Source organism: Zootoca vivipara, chromosome 5 (genome assembly GCF_965207765.1).
Source record: "Zootoca vivipara chromosome 5, rZooViv2.hap1.1, whole genome shotgun sequence".
In the NCBI taxonomy this organism is placed as follows: Eukaryota; Metazoa; Chordata; class Lepidosauria; order Squamata; family Lacertidae; genus Zootoca; species Zootoca vivipara.
In genome coordinates this window covers 75,821,355-75,840,566 of record NC_142588.1, presented here as the reverse complement: position 1 = coordinate 75,840,566, position 19,212 = coordinate 75,821,355, and the positions used below count along the sequence as shown (strand labels likewise).

General features: G+C 42.1%; 1 protein-coding gene across 5 annotated transcripts in view; it reads left to right on the top strand.

The window, feature by feature from the left end:
- PLCH1 (phospholipase C eta 1) overlaps positions 1-17,983 on the top strand; it is a 147,191-nt gene extending 129,208 nt beyond the window's left edge. For 4 of the 5 annotated variants that reach the window (XM_088669833.1, XM_088669832.1, XM_035133663.3 and 1 more), the window contains 7 exons: positions 764-871; positions 2,248-2,372; positions 3,996-4,080; positions 6,202-6,348; positions 7,692-7,771; positions 12,171-12,537; positions 15,560-17,983. In XM_088669833.1, the coding sequence (XP_088525959.1) occupies positions 764-871; positions 2,248-2,372; positions 3,996-4,080; positions 6,202-6,348; positions 7,692-7,771; positions 12,171-12,537; positions 15,560-17,619 (2,972 nt within the window). In that variant the 3' untranslated portion in view covers positions 17,620-17,983. Of the gene's footprint in view, positions 1-763; positions 872-2,247; positions 2,373-3,995; positions 4,081-6,201; positions 6,349-7,691; positions 7,772-11,568; positions 11,629-12,170; positions 12,538-15,559 lie in introns of all 5 variants that reach the window. The other variant, XM_035133658.3, reaches the window with a different exon arrangement.
- The last annotated feature ends 1,229 nt before the right edge of the window (positions 17,984-19,212 follow it).

Here is a 19,212-nt window from a genome sequence, read left to right as displayed (position 1 = left end):
TGCTGGATGGGGAGGAAGATAAGGGAGGGCAGGAGGGGATGGGAGAAGAGTGTCAGAAAGTTACAAAATGATATTTGCTATTGCTTGAAACCCTATTGTTAGGAAATTACACCATAGTGATGTTTTAGCAGACTGCAGTAAAGCATTTTTTAAAACTGGCAAGAGAGAAGGAGGAGGAGGGGGGGTGTCAGAAAAGAATAGGGATGTCAGAAGGAAGAGGAGAGCTGTTGGAAAGAGAGAAAAGAGGTGTTGGATAGAAATAAGGGGGGGTATGTCTACACTTGGTTCAGATCTCACCAACTTTTGACTTTGGCACTACATGCTACCAGCATGTGGCTCCTAACAGATTGCCCCAGAGGGAATGCAGCCTTCAAGAGAAATATATACTTTGTTCATTAAATCCCATTTATCTGCTTAAAATAAAAGGCACTTGCATTATGGGGAGGGGGAAAGGGTACAAAACTATTTTATGGGCAGGATCCAGGCTAACTTAGGAAGCAGTCTTAACCCCACTTAGCTGAGAGTAAGCCCCGTTGAATTCAATAGGACTTAACCTGTGAGTAGACATGGTTAAAATTGTAAGTTGAATCTTGTTTGCATTGAAATTAACGAGCCAGATTAGTTGTTAAGTCCCTTTGATTTCAGCAGGAATGAAGCGCCACTAACTTAACTCTGGGTTTATCTCTATGAGCAGAAACCACACAAGGTTTTGTTAGATGCATGTGAAGTTTATGAGTAACACAAGCTGTTGCTAATTTCACAGTGGCGTTAAACTATCAGTCTGATGGGCGTGTGATGCAGTTGAACCAAGCCAAGTTCAGGATGAATGGCAACTGTGGATACGTCCTGAAACCCCAGCAGATGTGCAAAGGTAGTACCATTCAATATATGTTAATCCCCTAATGCTAGTATACATGCATTATTTGTGATCAAGGCTCCCTTTATACTTGATCATTGAACATACTGGCTGGGAGATGTAGTCCAAAAACATCTTGAGGGCCGCAGGCTCACCATCTCTATTGTCAACAATCAGGCTGCAATATGTTCGTTAATGGTAATAATGACAATCCTTCAACAGTGATAAATTTTTAGGCAAAGCTGTTAGAATTAATGGAGCTGACTTGTTGAGGGGTGGGGTAAAGGTAAAGGGACCCCTGACCATTAGGTCCAGTCGTGTCCGACTCTGGGGTTGCGGCGCTCATCTCGCATTATTGGCTGAGGGAGCCAGCGTACAGCTCCCAGGTCATGTGGCCAGTATGACAAAGCCGCTTCTGGCGAACCAGAGCAGCACACGGAAACGCCATTTACCTTCCCGCTGTACCTTCCCCCTATTTATCCAATAACCAGAGGAGGATAAATGAACTAAATAATAGGGTGGTGGTGGAACCATTGCATTAACTGATTAGCACAGGTCTGACCTTTTACCCCATGGCCAGTGCTGGATTTACGTATAAGCTAAATAAGCTATTGCTTAGGGCCCCAGTCTCTTGGGCCCCCTAAAAAAAGTTAAAGGAAAAAAACAACTGGATGTGCATTTCCAAAATATAAGATAAAAAACAAATAAAATAAAACCAACATGCAGCAACAGTGTTCTGTGTTGTGTCGGCTCCTATTTGTTATGTGCAGATGGCTTTAGATACCTATTAGGTCTATAAACTACCATATAGCATATATTCAACACACAAAAAACAGTGACAATTTGTTGTTGATAAAGGACAGCTGGACATATAAAGGGCCCCATTACCTTCAGTACAGTGGTACCTCGGTTTACAGACGCAGTTGGCTCTGGGGAGCCGGTTGCTCCCCCAGCAGTCCGTAAATGGAGTGTCTCTTCTGCGGGTGCGCGAAGCGCCGATAGAGCGCTTCTGTGCATGTGCGCACTGCGCAGATCGCTTCTGCGCATCCGTGCATTGCAGAACCCGGATGTAAGCGTTCAGAAACTGATTGATCGCAAACCACAGCAATCGTAAACCGAGGTACCACTGTAGCTTAGGGCCTCATCAAACCTAAATCCGGCCCTGCCCACGGCCTATGAATTGTGTATGTGAAGTACCTGCAGTCATCCAGTTTGGCAGGCAAACACATCCCCCAAAGTAAAAGAAGAAGAAAATTCTGGGAGTGGGGGTCATTGCATAGTTGAATTTGTATGTTACTTGTTGGCTGCCTGCTTTTATTTAGAAGTGCATAAGACACACAGAACTCCTTATCTGAAGGACTGTACCCTTCTGCACTCTTTGCACCCTCTAGGGACGTTCAATCCTTATTCTACAGATCCACTGCCTGCTTTCCCTAAGAAGCAACTTCTCCTCAAAATCATCAGTGGGCAGCAGCTACCGAAACCTCCGGACTCAGTGTTAGGAGACAGAGGAGAGGTAAACAGTGTTGATGATAGCTTTTGTGGATTTCCAGTCTCTGAGTATGGATGTGCACATTGCCTACAGTACTTAAGGATACGTGCGACGCACACCTGAATTTTATTCACCTGCAGCTGCTATCTTATTAATTTACCATTGCACTGAAGGCTAAATTGTGAAATTCGCCATGCCTTTCTTTTTAATAATTTAGGGACATATTCCCTGAGAGTTTCCGGCTTGGGAGTTTGCAAGGCCCAATAATTTGTATCTTTACGGTTTCATAATATTCAAAATACAAAGGTGGGGGCTCACAAGCACAGGCCTATCTCTTCTCTATAGAGTTAATGCAGCTAGAGAAGGCATCTAATTCGCATAGTCATCTTTTCTGTTTACTCAACACTTGGCCTCATTACTGCATTTTCTGTTCACCTTTCGTGACACTTTGGATTGCACCCTGGAGGGATGGAAAGGTTCGTTAATAAAATTTGTCCTCTTGACAGTGTGGTGCAATGAAGCAGCTACTTAACTCTCTAATGTGAAGTACATTTAAGAAAATTGGTGGAATGCCCTCCCTGTTGGCGTGCATCTGTCTCCCTCATTAACATTCAGGAGGAGTTTAAATACATTTCCGCTCACCCAGGCATTTGATGGTTGAAAGAAACTGTTCTTGCAAGCCTTCAGTTGTGACTCTATGAGCCTATGTGGCTGTCTTCAGAGATGTGTTCAGGTGTTTTCAATGTTTTTAGATGTCCCAAACATGTTTTTATTTTATGTTTAATTGCATTGCTTTCTTGCTTGCTCTCCTGGACTCCTTTAGGAGGAAGGGCAAGATAGAAATTTAAAAAACAAACAAACTTAAATGAACATTTTAAGCAACACACCGATATTTAGAACAGACAAGTGAAACAAATTTCCAATAGTAAAAATAAGAGCTTGGATTATGGCTCTGCAAGGTCTCAGGAAGGGAAGTCTATCCTGGGATTCTTTAACACAGGCTTCCTCAAACTCGGCCCTCCGGATGTTTTTGGCCTACAACTCCCATGATCCCTAGCTAGCAGGACCAGTGGTCAGGGATGATGGGAATTGTAGTCTCAAAACATCTGGAGGGCTGAGGTTGAGAAAGCCTGCTTTAACAGGTTCTTTAAGGAACCTGTGTCCCTTTCAGATGCTATCTGGATCCAACTCCCATCCACCTCAGCCAGTCAGGGATGATGGGAGTTGTAGTTCCAGCATCATCAAGAGGACCCCTGTAATGGGAAATGCTGGTGATGTCAAGAAGGTGTTCAAGCACAGAGCTGTGGGCCACAATATTCTCAGTGTGAGGGAGTGTTAGACTTGAGCCCCAAATTGCCTGAAAACAGCCTATGCTTGCCTCCAGAATCCTAATGATCTCTCTCACCCCCTTGCTATAAAAGAATTATCAAGACTATAAGAGATGAATCCACATTTTGGCTTCTGAACTAATTCAAACCTCAGGTTTTGCTGTTAATTACTTGGTTGTGATCTAATATAATGGGAAATTGTAACCTAATATATTATTCTGGTAGGTCTATAAAATTGCTGTCTTGCGTGCGTGCTTTGGAAAGAGGAAATAATTATTTGAAATATGCATTTTGTGTTTCCCAAAAATGTCTCAAGCAGATAATCGATCCATTTGTTGAGGTGGAAATTATTGGGTTACCGGCAGACTGCTGCAAAGACCAGACCAGGGTGGTGGATGACAATGGTAAGAGGCTGCAAGCTGTACGTATGCTTGTTATATGCAAGCTGTAAGTGTTGTCAGGAGGGACTGATTGTAAAACTGCTCTGGAAATTGTAACTCTGTGAGGAGAATGGGGGTCTCCTAAGAACTCTGAGCACCCTTAACAAACCACAGCTCCCAGAATTCTTTGGGTAAAGCTATGACTGTTTAAAGTGATATCATATTGTTTTAAATGTATGTTATGAGTGTGGCCTTAATAATGTTCCTTCAGGTATTCAATTTCTCCTCTCCTGCCAATTTCAGCTCCCCATTTCTACTGGGCATATGTGATTAGCAATGATTTTATATCAACTCAGTACTTTTCTATTATTCAAGACACTTGCCATTTTGCCTATATTCTTCTGCCCTTGGTATCAGTACTTCTCCCCCCCCCCTATTTTGGCTAAGCCTCCATCTGCAAATCTACGGTTTGCACTTCTTTATTGTGAAATTTGGCATGTTCTTTCTGCCAGCAACAATAAGTGCTTTTGAAATCAGAATATCAAGCACGGTTTTCGTGAAGATTCACCGGAGCCCTCCAAAAGGGACTGTCCAAAGGTTAAGTTATCGCTTAAGCGCAAGTAATTTAGACAGAATCTGATGTTCGTTTTAGCAGATATGATCAGTATGAATGACAGGCCACAGTTGCTATAAAGAGTAGGCTCAAATTCTGTAGATAATGAGGAGGTTAAACAATGGGTTAAAAAAAATCCTTCTTCTCGAGAGTTATGGAAGAGGGCAGGGCCAAGCAATTACTGAATTTCTGTCACAATGGACAGGAAGCGACAGCACTGAAAATGTGTGTTAGCCAACACAATACTCAGAAACAGCCATTCAGAAGTGCTAACAAAAATGTCATGTTATTTGTTGAATGGCTATTGATTTCCTCATCACTGCTAGTGTCAGGGTAAGAAATAATTGCTTGTCCTCCTGCTCTATCAAGCTTTGGAGCTACCTTTTGGTGGGTGGCCTTATTCTCACCCCTGAACTTTCAACTTTCTGTTTTCTGTTGGAATATCATATTAAAGAGGTCACTTCTCCTTTTCTTGGTCATTTCATTTCATTCATTTTATCAGGGAACATATTAAAAAGAAGGAGAGAAAGAAGCATGTCAGTGGATTTTTTGTTGGTTTGAGTTGAAGTCGTCTATAGCATCAATACTGGGCATCCTGTGGCTGGGCCAGCCTTAGGCATTATTTCCCCCAAGATTTGGCCTGCTCCCTGTCCCTCTGTGGTTCCAATCATGTCCCCTTTGTATTTGTGGGGGAAAGGGGATGCAACTTCTCATTCCATGCAGACTGACACTGTGGACCCAACCTCTTTATGTTAGCCGGGTACTTACTGGAGTGTTTTTGAGCGAAAGCTCACATGAGTTGTGGGAATGGCCTAGTGGAACTTTCATCTTGGCTCCTATTGCTAGAATTGACCTGAGACCACAGGCATTTGCCTGAGCACAGAAATGCTGCAAAATGTCCCTGGGGTGTGCACACAAGCACCACTCCTAATGTATGAGTGCGCATTGTCAAACCCACTCAGATGAACAACCTTCTCATGTTGAGCGGGAAATGTCTGACATGTGACAAGGTCTCCTGTTCAGGCACAGCACCAGAGTAGTGTGATGCTTCATGATAATACTTGGTAGGTACTGACATCAATTATTGGGTAACAGCATATTTCAAAAAATTGCATAGTATAAAAGATAACGCAATTCGCAAATAGTATAATAGTATAAAAACGTTGCATCTGTTTTTCTTGCTTCAATTTGGCCTTGCACCAGTGTCAAGGAACATGCTTATAAACTTAAAAAAGAAGATGATGAATATACTGTAATGCACAAACTTTATTACAGTGTTCATGAGACTTTAAGCCGGTGGGTGAAATTACCTCTGTTTTTGAATGGAAGGCAGGATAACAGGAATTTCTGTATTCTTTGGGGATGCTGTAATTTTCAGGTACTAGACTAAGAGCTGGAATAACCCAACACAAAGTAAGACACCCCTTGGGCTTTCAGCGTAGACTCATTCGGTGGTTTGTTAACAGGGCGAGTACTTAGATGACTTGTTTCTCTTCCCGCACTTGACTTCTTGTGTTCTCTGCTCCTTACAGGGTTTAATCCTGTCTGGGAAGAAACTCTCACTTTCAACATCCACATGCCCGAGATAGCATTGGTTCGGTTTCTTGTTTGGGATCATGATCCAATCGGCCGAGACTTTGTTGGACAAAGGACTGTCGCCTTCAGCAGCCTTATGCCCGGTTAGTGCCTCTGCTTACCTATCTTTGATCAGCAGCAAAGGCAAGGCTGGCAGTATGGGTGAAATTACAATATGTCTCAGCCTGTGCTGGTGCTGTAAGTTTGTGGGATTGGAAGGGAGGGGGCTCTAACTAGGTTTCTTTTCTGCTCAGAAAGCTTGAGATGTGGGGTTTTGTTGGAAAGAAGGAAATGCATAGGTGTGAGGGACAAGGGGTATCGCGAAGCCCCTCCCCTCCTGAGTTCCAGCCCAGCCCCGAGCGAGGCTGAAAAGAGGGACAGCTCCAGCTCAAGTGGGGAAACAGGAAGTGGTGTCCAAGGCTCTGGCAGGGTAGAAGAGCCATCGTCCCAGGTGGGACAGGAAGGGGGAAGGAAGGGGGGCAGACCCGTCCCCCCAACTCCGGAATTGCGCAGAAAACGTCGGGGGAAGAGGATGGGTCTCCCCAAGTTGTTATGCTGGCGCAAGACGCGCCAAAAGCCACTTGGAGGTTCTGATTCAAGCTGAGCAGATGTGTCTTTGTAAATAGCACTGCCATTAGCACTGTAAATACTCAGCACCAATAAAAGATAAAATGCAGAGCTGTGTAGAGTCGTTACTCTGAAGTAGCCCACTCCGGCCACCGTGACAATAGGCAAACAAGGCAAAACAGCAGTCTTCATCGGAGTAGGAAGCTGAGTCAAGTCATTATGTGTGGCAGACTTTGTGACCAGGACTGAGTGGGGATACTTGCAACTGTTGTCTTTGACGGCCATTCAAGCTTGGGCTGTTTCCCTAGTCCTTTTATCCCTGGACATTCAGGCTATGTTGCAGACGTTTGTGCCTCGACTAGTTGTGCCTAGATTGGAGTGCAATCTTTTTCTCTGGGATGTGGACATAGCCATGATTGCTTATGCCTTTACAACAGGCATCCCCAAACCATAGCTGCCAAGTTATCCCTTTTTTTAAGGGATTTTCCCTTATGCTGAATAGGCTTCCTCGCGAGAAAAGGGAAAACTTGGCAGCTATGCCCCAAACTTCAGCCCTCCCGATGTTTTGGACTACAATTCCCATTTTCCCTGACCACGGGTCTTGCTAGCTATGGATCATGGGAGTTGTAGGCCAAAACATCGGGAGGGCCACAGTTTGGGGGTGCCTGCTTTACAACCTTGAAAAGCACAGATTTCACATTTTATGCCTAATGTCTCATGTGTACAAAGGAGAAGGTAAAATAAGCCCAAGCCTCATCATTGTCTTGTTTTATCCTCAGCCACCTAAAGCAGGCCTGTATGTCATATATTAACATGCATAGTTTGGTGTGGTAGCATCTTGACGTATCAAATACTAATTGCTGGTTTCCACTTTCACCAGGCTACCGTCATGTTTATTTGGAGGGACTGACTGAAGCCTCTATATTTGTTCATGTAACAATCAATGAAATTTATGGAAAGGTAAGGGGGACTTGTTGCCATTTTGCAGCCTGCAGTGTGGTCTTCCAGATTTGTTGGTTTTATTATCAGGGCCGCAATGCCCCAAGGGCCACCTTTCTCCATATGAACCAACCCAGACCCTGCAATCATCATCTGAGGCCTTTCTTCATGTGTCTCCTCCATGAGAGGTCCAGAGGGTGGCAGCATGATAACGGGCTCCCTATTTATGGAATGCTCTCCCCAGGGAAGCTCGCCTGGCACCTTCATTACATATGTTTAGGCACCAGGTGAAAATGGTTCTCTATAACCAGGCTGATTAGCATTCTATAACCTTTTAAATGTGCTTGTGGGAGCAGTAGTTATTGGTTTGTTTTGGTTTCGTTATGCATTTTGCATTCCCGTTTCGTATTTTTGTGTCATGAACTGCCCTGTGAACTTGAGATGAAGGGCAGTTTACTAATTTAATAAATAATAATTTAAAAAAATCTTGTGTTGAGAAACATATAATGAACAGTGATGAATCTGGGAAATAAAATATACCAGACATGTCCAACTTTCAAGACACTGCGGTCTACTCCCACTATAAAAAAAATTGGCAGTGATCTACCCATTGGATTGACCAAAGTTGTGGAACTTTTTTTAGGGAGCCAAAGTTGTTGAGCGATCAACCGCGATCGGTCATTGACACCCACCCACCCACTGGTCGACCAGTAGATCGCGATTGATCTGTTGGACACCCCTGAAATATAAAATGCCTCTTCTCTAATGGAGCCCTCAGGGCAACTTCCAAAATTATGGCATAAATTACAAAACAAGTAGTAAACGGAACGTCAGAGTTTAATTAATTAATTAATTATTAGAAAACAAGTTACCCATTTTTAATGTATGCCATCCTGTCTCTAATGTTTGCCATATCTTCCCACCCACCCACCCACCCCCCAAACATAAAATACATAAGAACAATATTTCTGGATCAGGCTCAAAGTCCATCTGGTCCAATATCCTGTTTTGACCATCCATTAATGAGTTGCTTAGTTCACTACCATGCTTCCAAAGTATACATTATTATTATTATTATTATTATTATTATTATTATTATTATTATTATTTGAAAGTTGGTGTCTGTAGCCCCTCTTCAGCTGTGGGGAATCCATGGGCTTTAATATATGAAGGGGCTTACCTAAAATATGCTAGTTAGCCCCACTCCCTATACTGCTGTGTGTCATCGGTCTGAAGATGGCCCATGCCTTGCCCCAAATGTAATGTTCCAGCTTCTCTAATAAATTAATTAATTTTCCTTATCTCTGTTTGTGATCACTGGGGGAAACCAGTGCAGTGGTTTGCAAGACTGGGAAGGGACCCTCAGCAGGTATTCATTTTTTTTTTTTGTGAGAGAAGAGGGTTCTGTGGCATTTGTTTCTCATATAAGTACTGAATATAGTTATATATTGCAGCAGTCTTAATTGGGGGTTTTGTTTAGTTTTTAAAGGTATTTTTTTTTTGAGGTTGAGTTTGGATGCATCTTAATTAAAAACTGCTGCTATTCCATTTCATTTCAGAAGATAGGAGATTTAAAAACTTGCTCCAAGTTTTAAAATGGCAAAAAGTCATCTTCATGAAATTATGAAATTTCATAATTTCAGCTTTGGGTGGTTTTTTCTTTTATTTATGTGGATGAATATTTTTTATAGCTGAGGGGCTGTAGCTCAGCTGGAGAACCAACGCTTTTCATGCAGAGAGTCCCAGGTTTGATCCTTGGCATCTCTAGATTAGGCTGGCAAAGCCTGAAGAGTTGCTGCCAGTCAGTGCATGCAGTACTGAGCAAGGTTGACCAGTGGCATGATTTAATATAAGGCAGCTTGCTACTAGCAATTCAAGAATCCTTATAAGATCATGACACAATCAGAGAAATGCAATGTGGTGTATTAACAGAAAGGATTTTTAAAATGAGAAAAGGGAGTTTTTCAATCAATATTTTTCATATCAATGATTATATCAGTGAGTTGGGATTTGGGGACTTAATTTTTTCCTCCCTGTACCAGGCATCAGTCATAAAACTCATCAATGCCTATTATCTTCTTGCTTAAATGTTCCAGTGTTTCTTTTGACAGAAGGCTGAATGCATATTTTATGCTCAGCTCATATAGTTTAATGAAGGCCACACCATTAATAACTGGATGCAACTTAGTGAGCACTGGTAGGTCAAACTAGTTGAAGGTCTTCGTCTGCCTTACAGGAGGGTTCAAGCCTGTAACAGAAGCCTGGGAACCATGTCACCTAGCTACAATGTTAGAGGACAAAATCCTCTTCTTCCAACAGCTCCAGACAAGCACCTTTGCTCAAGCACCTATATAGACTTTCTTCCAATAGCTGCATTTGGATGTAACAATAAACAATGGTTTGTTATTACAAGGGATGAGCCTGGGTGAACCATGGGCTCATCTGCAATCTCCGCCTTCTCGAGTGGAACCAAAAGGAGGAGACTGGAAGCTTTTGCTTCTGTTTTACCAAAACCTTCATAAATTGTGATTAATCTTAATTATGTTTTACTGAAACAAGTCCCCATTGAACCTTGGTTTTATGGTTCTGGCTTATTTCAGTGAATCCTAGGTTAAGCACAGTTTAGGGCAGGCATCCCCAAACTGCGGCCCTCCAGATGTTTTGGCCTACAACTCCCATGATCCCTACCTAAGCGGACCAGTGGTCAGGGATGATGGGAATTGTAGTCCAAAACATCTGGAGGGCCGAAGTTTGGGGATGCCTGGTTTAGGGTTTGAATGTAATTCTAAACTGTGGTTAAATCATAGGAAGAGGTAGGCAAATGAGTTAACCCAAGGCTCATTCCTATAACAATAACCATGGTTTATTGTTACAACCAAACACCTGCTATGAGTCAGGCACAAGTGATCTCTGTCCTTCCCAGCTTCAGAATCTGAAATCATAAATTTGACTTTTACTCTCATTGGGTAAGGAGAGCGAGATTACTTGATTTACTGTGGCATACAGCTTCCTTATTTTCAGCCTCCTGCAGACTTCCCTCCAGATGTTGTTGATGACTACAGATGACTACAACTCCCACAACCTCTGATTGTTGCCCTGCCCATGCTGGCTTGGGTGGATGGGAGCTGGTTTCAAACAACATCTGGAGGGCCTGGCCTACTGTACCTGTTATAGGTTTTCTATTGGAACCATAAAAATTGCCAGCTATTACTTGATGCCCTTCAGGACTGCAATGTGCAAGATAGTCCCGCTCTATTCTCATTAAACCAGATTTTAGACAATGGAATTTTGAGGTTAGACCCCTTTATCCATCTTGCTTGGTGGACGTGCTTTATTGTCAAATAAAACAGTGTTTGTTTGTTACAGTGAATTTATGGCTGCTGTTGATTGGCACACCTTTTTATGTTTCTCCCCTGTCTACCTAGAGCTTGAGGCTGCTGCTTTTTGTTCCTTGTTACTCAAATCTTGTGGCTTTGAGTAACTCTTTTTTCCCTGGCGCATCCTTGCTTGGTGGAGATTCCTTTATCGTTGCTGCATGGACATAGAGCTTTGGCACATTGTCTCAGGGCTTATTTTAAATAGGTGGTGTATAAATGGGCCAAAGATCTCTACCAGTCTCTAGTTCTGAGGAGGGTACAGAGTTAAAACATGTAGAGTTATAGCCAGAGGTCCAAGTCTGATGGAATCCAACAGCAGCTAGAGAGAGCCATGTTGGCTACCCGTAATTCTATGACAAACACGATGTATCCTGTTGTTTTCATTGTGACCAAATTAATGGAAATTTAGCCCGTCATTCTGTGCCTTTCTTTGCCTTTCAGTGGAGTCCCTTAATCCTCAACCCCAGTTATACTATAATGCACTTTCTAGGAGCCACAAAGGTAGCTTTTATTTAGCATGTCACTTCTGCACTTGCTGGGCACTCCTTTTTTTAAAGGAGACACCCCTAACCGCATGATCTGTTAAGTGCTGTGTCACTTCATTGCCCATCAAGCATTTGAAACCTTGGCCTGCTGCTGCTGCTGCTTCGAAGTAGCCCATGTCATAAAATGCCCCAGGATCCCAGGGCAGCTTCTCACCCCAGGACATTTTTCGCAAGCTTGTCGTGTGTGATTAGGAGGCCTCTCGTAAAACTCCTCTGCTATCATGGCAGGCTGCCTTCCTGACGGAGAGAAATCCCCTCATACATGCATGAACCCATGGCGAGCAGTGCCTGTTTTCTCCTCAGTTGACCAGGTGTGGACATGCTTGGCTTGGTCACTTTGCTTGCTTGCTTGCTTGCTTGCTTGGGATTCTTCTCCATTCATCGCCCAGATAATGTACCCAAGCAGCTGTTTAGAAATGTATTTTTGTGTGTGAAATAGGCCACATTTTCAAAAAACCGGTAGTATTTCCCTCCTTTTCGTTCCCTATTCTTTTTTAGAACAAGCAACTGATAGGGCTCCGAGGGCTCTTTCACAAGAACCCCAAGCATAATTCCGTGGAAAACAGCGCTAATTATATTCGGAAAAGGTCGATTGGGGAACGTATTCTCCGGCGCACTGCCAGCGCGCCAGCAAAGGGCAGGAAGAAGAGCAAAATGGGCTTTCAAGAAGTGACTGAGCTTAAGGAGAGTGTGTCTGAGGCAACCAATTTGAAAGAGAAGGAAGGAATCCTGAGGCGTACGAGTAGAAGCTTGCAGGCACGTCCCATCTCCATGCCGGTTGACAAATACCTTCTGGTGGGCTTGCCATCACCGGATCAGGAGGCACCTCCTGTTGCTGACACCACCAAAACCGAAAATACTTCTGGTAAGTTTCTTCTATAGAGGCCTCATAAATGCTTCTTAAAAACATATAGATGTATTCAAGCTTTCATAGATTCCAACTCTTGATTTTTGTTTTGTTTTGTTTTGTAACAGTTGCACTTTTACCTAGTTTCTAGGAAATCTTGCTGAGTGTTGTTTTTATTGTTTTTTATGTAAAAGTGTTAAATCCTATTGCCCTTGGTGTCAGGAAGAAAATCTGCAACATATCATAGGTATAGGTGAACCTTAATTCATCCATACAAGAATAAATTCAGTACCAAGCTGTGAGACAGCAAATGGGCTTTATTTATTTTTCTTTCCTGGTATGCCTACCCTCTGATATATTGGAAAATAATATATATGATGATAATATTGGAGAAAACTGGATATTGAAACTTGCTTAACCTAAATCATATATCCCAGTTTTCAGTGGCCCTTTAAAGTACGCTTCACGCAGAGTATATGCAGTCAGAAGTTGACCTGGCTAAGAAAACACCACCAAGAGCGTAGGGTATTATCTCCCTTATATGAAACCCTTTACTAGCTGCACACTTGTAGAAGTATGCAGATGAAAATACAAACGTTTGGGTTTCTTTAACTGAAAAACAAACTGACTCTAAAGAGACATTAAACTAAAGATAAATGCTTTCTCCCACATTCCCACTAACTCCCACATAACTCCCATTAAACTACCCAAGAATTAACAGCATTCTAGCATCATAACTAAGCAATCATACTAAGATTCAACTAAGGAATCTCTTAAACTAAGAACAACTGAGAGAGTGATCTACTTAGAGATGAATCAAACTGAAAGAATCTAACTAAGAGATCTAACTAAGAAATACAGAAGGCTTTCTGGCAGAGCCTTATATACAAGGAGCAGAGCCCACGCCTGTGGGCAATTAATAGAAACACAGACACCTGTTTCTCTTAAACAGACAGTATTTACATTAGACCGGCTCTAAAGTAACTTGACTATTCAAAAAATCCAACATGATAACCGCAGTAGCCATAAATGATTATATTCTGCTTATTTCTTACTCATTTAAATTTACAACACACGCAAGAGCAAGGAATATCTTGGAAACAGACCGGCATTTCTATCAGCTTTAGTGGTTTTTAGTTTTATGGGACGCGGGTGGCACTGTGGTCTAAACCACTGAGCCTCTTGGGCTTGCCGATCAGAAGGTCGGCGGTTCAAATCCCCGTGAGGGGGTGAGCTCCCGTTGCTCGGTCCCAGCTTTTGCCAACCTAGCAGTTCGAAAGCACACCAAAAAAGTGCAAGTAGATAAATAGGTACCGCTCTGGTGGGAAGGTAAACAGTGTTTCTGTGTGCTGCTCTGGTTTCGCCAGAAGCGGCTTAGTCATGACCCGGAAAAACTGTCTGCAGACAAACGCCGGCTCCCTTGGCCTGTAAAGTGAGATGAGCGGCGCAACCCCAGAGTCATCTGTGACTGGACTTAACTGTCAGGGGTCCTTTACCTTTACCTTTAGTGGGTATGCCACTGTGATGACCATTCCTGGAACAAGATAGCTTGACCACAGTAGTCAAAAGTATTCATACCTTCAAGACGAGATGGCAAAAATGTGTGAGGCTTAGTTTGCAGGTGGCCTGGTTCATAACGCTGCCACATGATTGTTGACAGGAGTGAGATACCTCCAGCATATTGTACCTCTGTTCAAAGGTGTGCACAGGCTGCCCATTGGTTGATGGAACAGGCTCAAGATTTTACTATTAGTACATAAAGTCCTTAATAGCTTGAGACCAGTTTAGTTGACAAATCACCTTGCCCACTCAACCACTTTGATCTGTGGAGCTTGTGCTTCCTTGGAGGTTTTTAAGCAGAGGTTGGATGGCCATCTGTCAAGGATGCTTTAGCTGAGATTCCTGCATTGCAGGGGGTTAGACTAGATGACCCTTGGTACCCTTCCAGCTCTAAGATTCGAAGTGCCACATGATGTCCATTCTGTATCTGCTAGGTGTTGAAATTTCAGTGTGGCGACATCAATGTTCGCTATACTGTTTTAGGCACCTGCTAAAATCTTTATTTTATTGAAACAAGCCTATTCGGTTGTATAATTTAATATTTGCTTTATATTAATGTACGGTATATTGCTTGCAGATTTGTTTTTTTAATTAAGCAGATTAAGTTTTTTAAAAAATATAAACAAAGGGAGGCCTGACCCTTGTAATCTTTGGCATAGTCAAACTCTTGTGCTCAAACTCTTCTTTTTGCTTATCCAACGGTCAGGTACTTTAAAAAAATAACAATAAAAATCCATACACAGGGAATTGGAAAAGGTCCCTATATATATCCTTACTGACTCTAGAGGTAATAGGTCTGCATATGAATAGATTCCAAAATCTGTGATCCTACTGTGTTATCGAGATGATATGCAACGGCGATGAAGATTAGCCTGTTTCATGGCAGTCTTGAAAGCGTTTTAATCTGACATCACTCTTTAGTTCCTAGAACTATAGATATGCAGAAATAGCGAGAAACAAAATGTACCAGTGAAACTGAAAAGGAAAAGTCACTTTCTTTTCATGAAAGCCAGATGCTTGTCTAAGGCCACTATGCATGGGAGTCCAGGATTTGGGCGTCTAATTCAAGAATTTTGATAAGCATGCCTCTTGTTTGCAGATGGTGTTTTAACAGAGCTGTTTTGTTCTGTCTTTGTTTGCCATGCTTCTGTATAGTACAAATCTGAATAGGAACCCAGCTGAAGGTAATGGTTATGGTACCTCATTGACATTCTTTGCAACAAATATTACATCACGCCTGCAGTGATGTAATGAAACATTAAAGAAAAGCTTCAATGAAGTGCTATATATTTTCTCATTTCCTCATATCACATGGATAATTTGTACTAAACTTGCACAATCCCATAATTAAGTCCTTTCACAATTGTGATCGATTTTTACATTCTCCATTTACCTATTCCAAGACAAAATGTAGCCATAAAAAGGTGGACGAGCATCTTCCTAACCACTGTTTTTGTGTTTTGTTTTTAAATTGATATAGCAAAAAGTAAAAAAGCTACCAAAGAGGACCAAGCACACCTGAAAGAAGCGGTCACCTCCTCTTCTCCTGAGAAAGATTTCTCATTTGCAAAGTTTGCATCTCCATTTAAAAGAGAGGCCATCGAAGCTGGCATTTATGTGAGCTCACCTGTGTATGAAAAGCCGGAAACCCTAGACTTTGCCATTGGGATAGCTGAAACCTATTTCTCCACGGAGTATTGGAAAAGTAATCTTTCCAGCGAGTCTGTTCAACCAAAGGAGGAACTTGAAAGGGACAAGAATGAAGGTATATGTTGCATGGGTCAAAAGATGTTGAATGATGCTCTATTTTGCAAAGAGAGAGAACTAGTAGCTGGAAATTCTCTTTCTCCAGGACAACAAGAAGTAACTAGCATTAGATCTCATGCAGTAGTAAATAGTACTATAACCAATTCCCCACTACCTGATGTATCTTCACCTACCTGTAGTGATGTCCGTGACTTTCATTCCATACCAGCCATACAAGATAGTGACATTTCTCATCTGATCAGTGAGGTCTCTTTAACAGACGAGAGTGATGTGGGCAGTTCTGTCTCAGCACTGATAGGACAGTTTGATGTCACAAATGACCAAACTAAGTTGACTGTTGTTCCAAGTCCTCCTGGAATTAGCAAAAAGATTGACAATAGGAAGCCTGCACATGTACCACAGATGTCTCCAAGTGGTCAGAATACATCTTTTGACCACAAGTCTCCTAGTGTAATGCCAAAAATTACTATGATATCAACCCCTCAGACAACAGAGTGTTCGCTGTACACAATTATCCATGAGGCTTCGCTTTCTCCAGCCTCTCACCAAGCATCAATTGGCAAACCTCCTTGCAAGGACACAACGTATGTTGAAGAAGATACTTGTCCGGTGTTTTCTTGCATTTCACCTGGGCTAAATGCAAGCACTAAAAGGAAGTGTGGAGCCAACTGGAACTCTCTTAGCAATAGCAACTCTTGCATCTCTGACAACTCAGATTTGGAACATACAATAGTTGTCCCTTTCACTTGTGTAAATTCTACAGGCAGCAGTCTAATGGAAGTTGATGGAGAGCTGCAGGACCTATTGATAACTGCCTATGAATATAAGAGAGAAGATATGAGCCAAGTTGCTTCTCCTCTGAAACTTAAGCATAATCAGGACACTCTGTACTATGACAGTTCAGTCTGCAGAAACCTAACTAGTGAGGATCTCTCCAACGCCAACCTACTTGAAGACTTCAAGTTCAGGAGCAAGAAGAATCAATATCTTCCTTACCCAGAACATCATTGTGTTGATCTTTTGTACCAAAATTATTTGCACATTTCAGACACCCAAAATGAATTGTTAAACATCTCTCCTACAGGTAACATGGAGAACTCTCCTGCTCTTAAGCATTCTCTGCCTTCTCCCTCAGCTCAAAAACAACCAAGTCCTTGTAAATCCAAGAGCCTTGGAGACTTAACATCAGAAGACATCTCGTGCAATTTTGAAAGCAAGTACAAGTATATCAGCAGAGGTTTCATTACATCTGGCATGAGAGACAAGATGGTGACGGCTCTGAAGGCTAAGAGACCACAGGCTACAGATTCCCTGACGGAACAGTTACGAAAGCTAGTGTCCTTTGATCAGGAGGACAGCAGCTGCCAGTCATTTTGTAACAAGCAGGATGACGATTGCCCTAAAATGTTGGTCAGAAAACTGTCGTCCAGGAGTCAGAGCAGAGTGAGAAACATTGCTAGTCGTGCCAGGGAGCGACAAGAAGCCAACAAGCAGAAACTTTCTAATGCTAGCAGTAATGTAGCAGACGTAGTCCTTAGAAATAAGCCTCTTGTCCCTCCTCACATTATCAATAGACACTCCACTGGCTCTTACATAGCAAGCTATCTGGATAACTTCAATACAGACAATCTGGTGGACCGAGGGGTTCCGGAGGGTGCATGCACATCATTGCGCTATGCGTACCATGACCGGTTTTATACAGATGACTCTCTTTTAGAGGCCAAGCCAAGCGAAGACGATAAACCAGAAATCTATTTTCTCCTGAGACTGTAAATTGTATAAATGTACATCTCCATTGTTTACAAGCTTTCTCACAGAATGAAGGATGACCCGTAAGCAACGTAGCCATTAGCATTTAAATGACTCGGAAATGTATTCTTTTCGCTACTGTTTGAGCCTTGTCATGAATTAATGTGTCCATTGCCATTTACAGTTGATGTAAATAGATGTTGTAAAACTTTATGTACTTGGTCTTTTCCCTCATTTTTTAAAGGAATTATACACAAAGAAATGTTGTTTGCATGACATAAAATGCAAGAGGTCCTGATGTCTTGTATTTGAAATGCTTGTACAATAGAATTTGGTATGGCTATTGATTACCACAAAATGCTGCACTCAATACAATGTTTCTTCCCTCTTTTGCCTCTCTCCTTTAGCTACTTCTAAGGAATTTTAGAGTATTTTATTATCTCCACGATGTTCCCTCCTTTGAACCTAATCACACAGCTTTTTAATTGATACCATTCTCATCAAAGAAATTAAATACACCTATATTTATTAGAGTGTGATCATGGTAATAGTAAGCACACTGAGGCGGTGCTGTTTTACGCTAGTAAAAGGGATGATGGGGACACACATTTTTAATTCCAAATGTTGAAACAAAGGTTTTGAATTTTCAAGTACAAATTTCAGATTTGGGGGAGGAAAAAGTAAAGGTAGCAAACTTAAAGCCTCACTTCATTGGCAGAAGGGAAAGAAAGCTTAAATGACAGTGACATGTCTTAAAATACACATTAGGATGTGAAGTTTGGGTTTCAGGATTTCATGATTTTGTGGGGGGGGGGTGAGAAATGGCCTCAGTCATACTACCATTTGTGCTTTCAAAGCACTGGCCTGCTTCTCTTGTGCTGAGACTCTACTGAGTATGCACATGAGGAATAATATACCCCTGACTCTGAAGGGAACGGAGCAAGCATTGTCCCCAAGAAGTTCTGCAATGTTTATGGACCCCCACTTGTCTCTTGAATCATGTGTTCTGTTTGCTATCTTTGTTTCAATCTACACTTCAGATCTGTCTACAATTGCTGACTTTTTACATTGGGGTGGCTAACTTCTGGAGTTGTTGTTGCTGAACTACAACTCTCACCATCCCTGATAATTGACCATACTGGCTGAGACTCATGAGAGTGGTAGTTCAGCAACATCTGGAAGGCTACTGGTTGTCCACCTTTGTTTTACATGAACCGAGAACCATGTTGATTTGTTTCACGTGTCTGTATCTCAGCATTGGATATCTGCCTGTTTTGAAACCAACACAGTTGATTAAACATCTTCCTACCCTTTGGGTGCATATCCTCTTAAGAATTATATAGGTTCACTCTTTCCACGTTGGTTGCCTGGCTGTGTAAACTAAGTGGAATCTGATCTCATGGAACTAGAGAGTTTAAATCCTGCCCAGTCATACATAGTTAATTAAATACTAGGGTTTTTCTAAGGGTATCGCCAAGTTCCAAAATATCGTGCTTGTATTTGTGACTAGATAAACAGTACTGCAGCAGCATCTAGTGACAGAAACCAAACACTGGATGATCAGGAAAAGGGGGAGCAGCTGCATCCCATTCAAACATTCCTTGAAACTTTCCATTT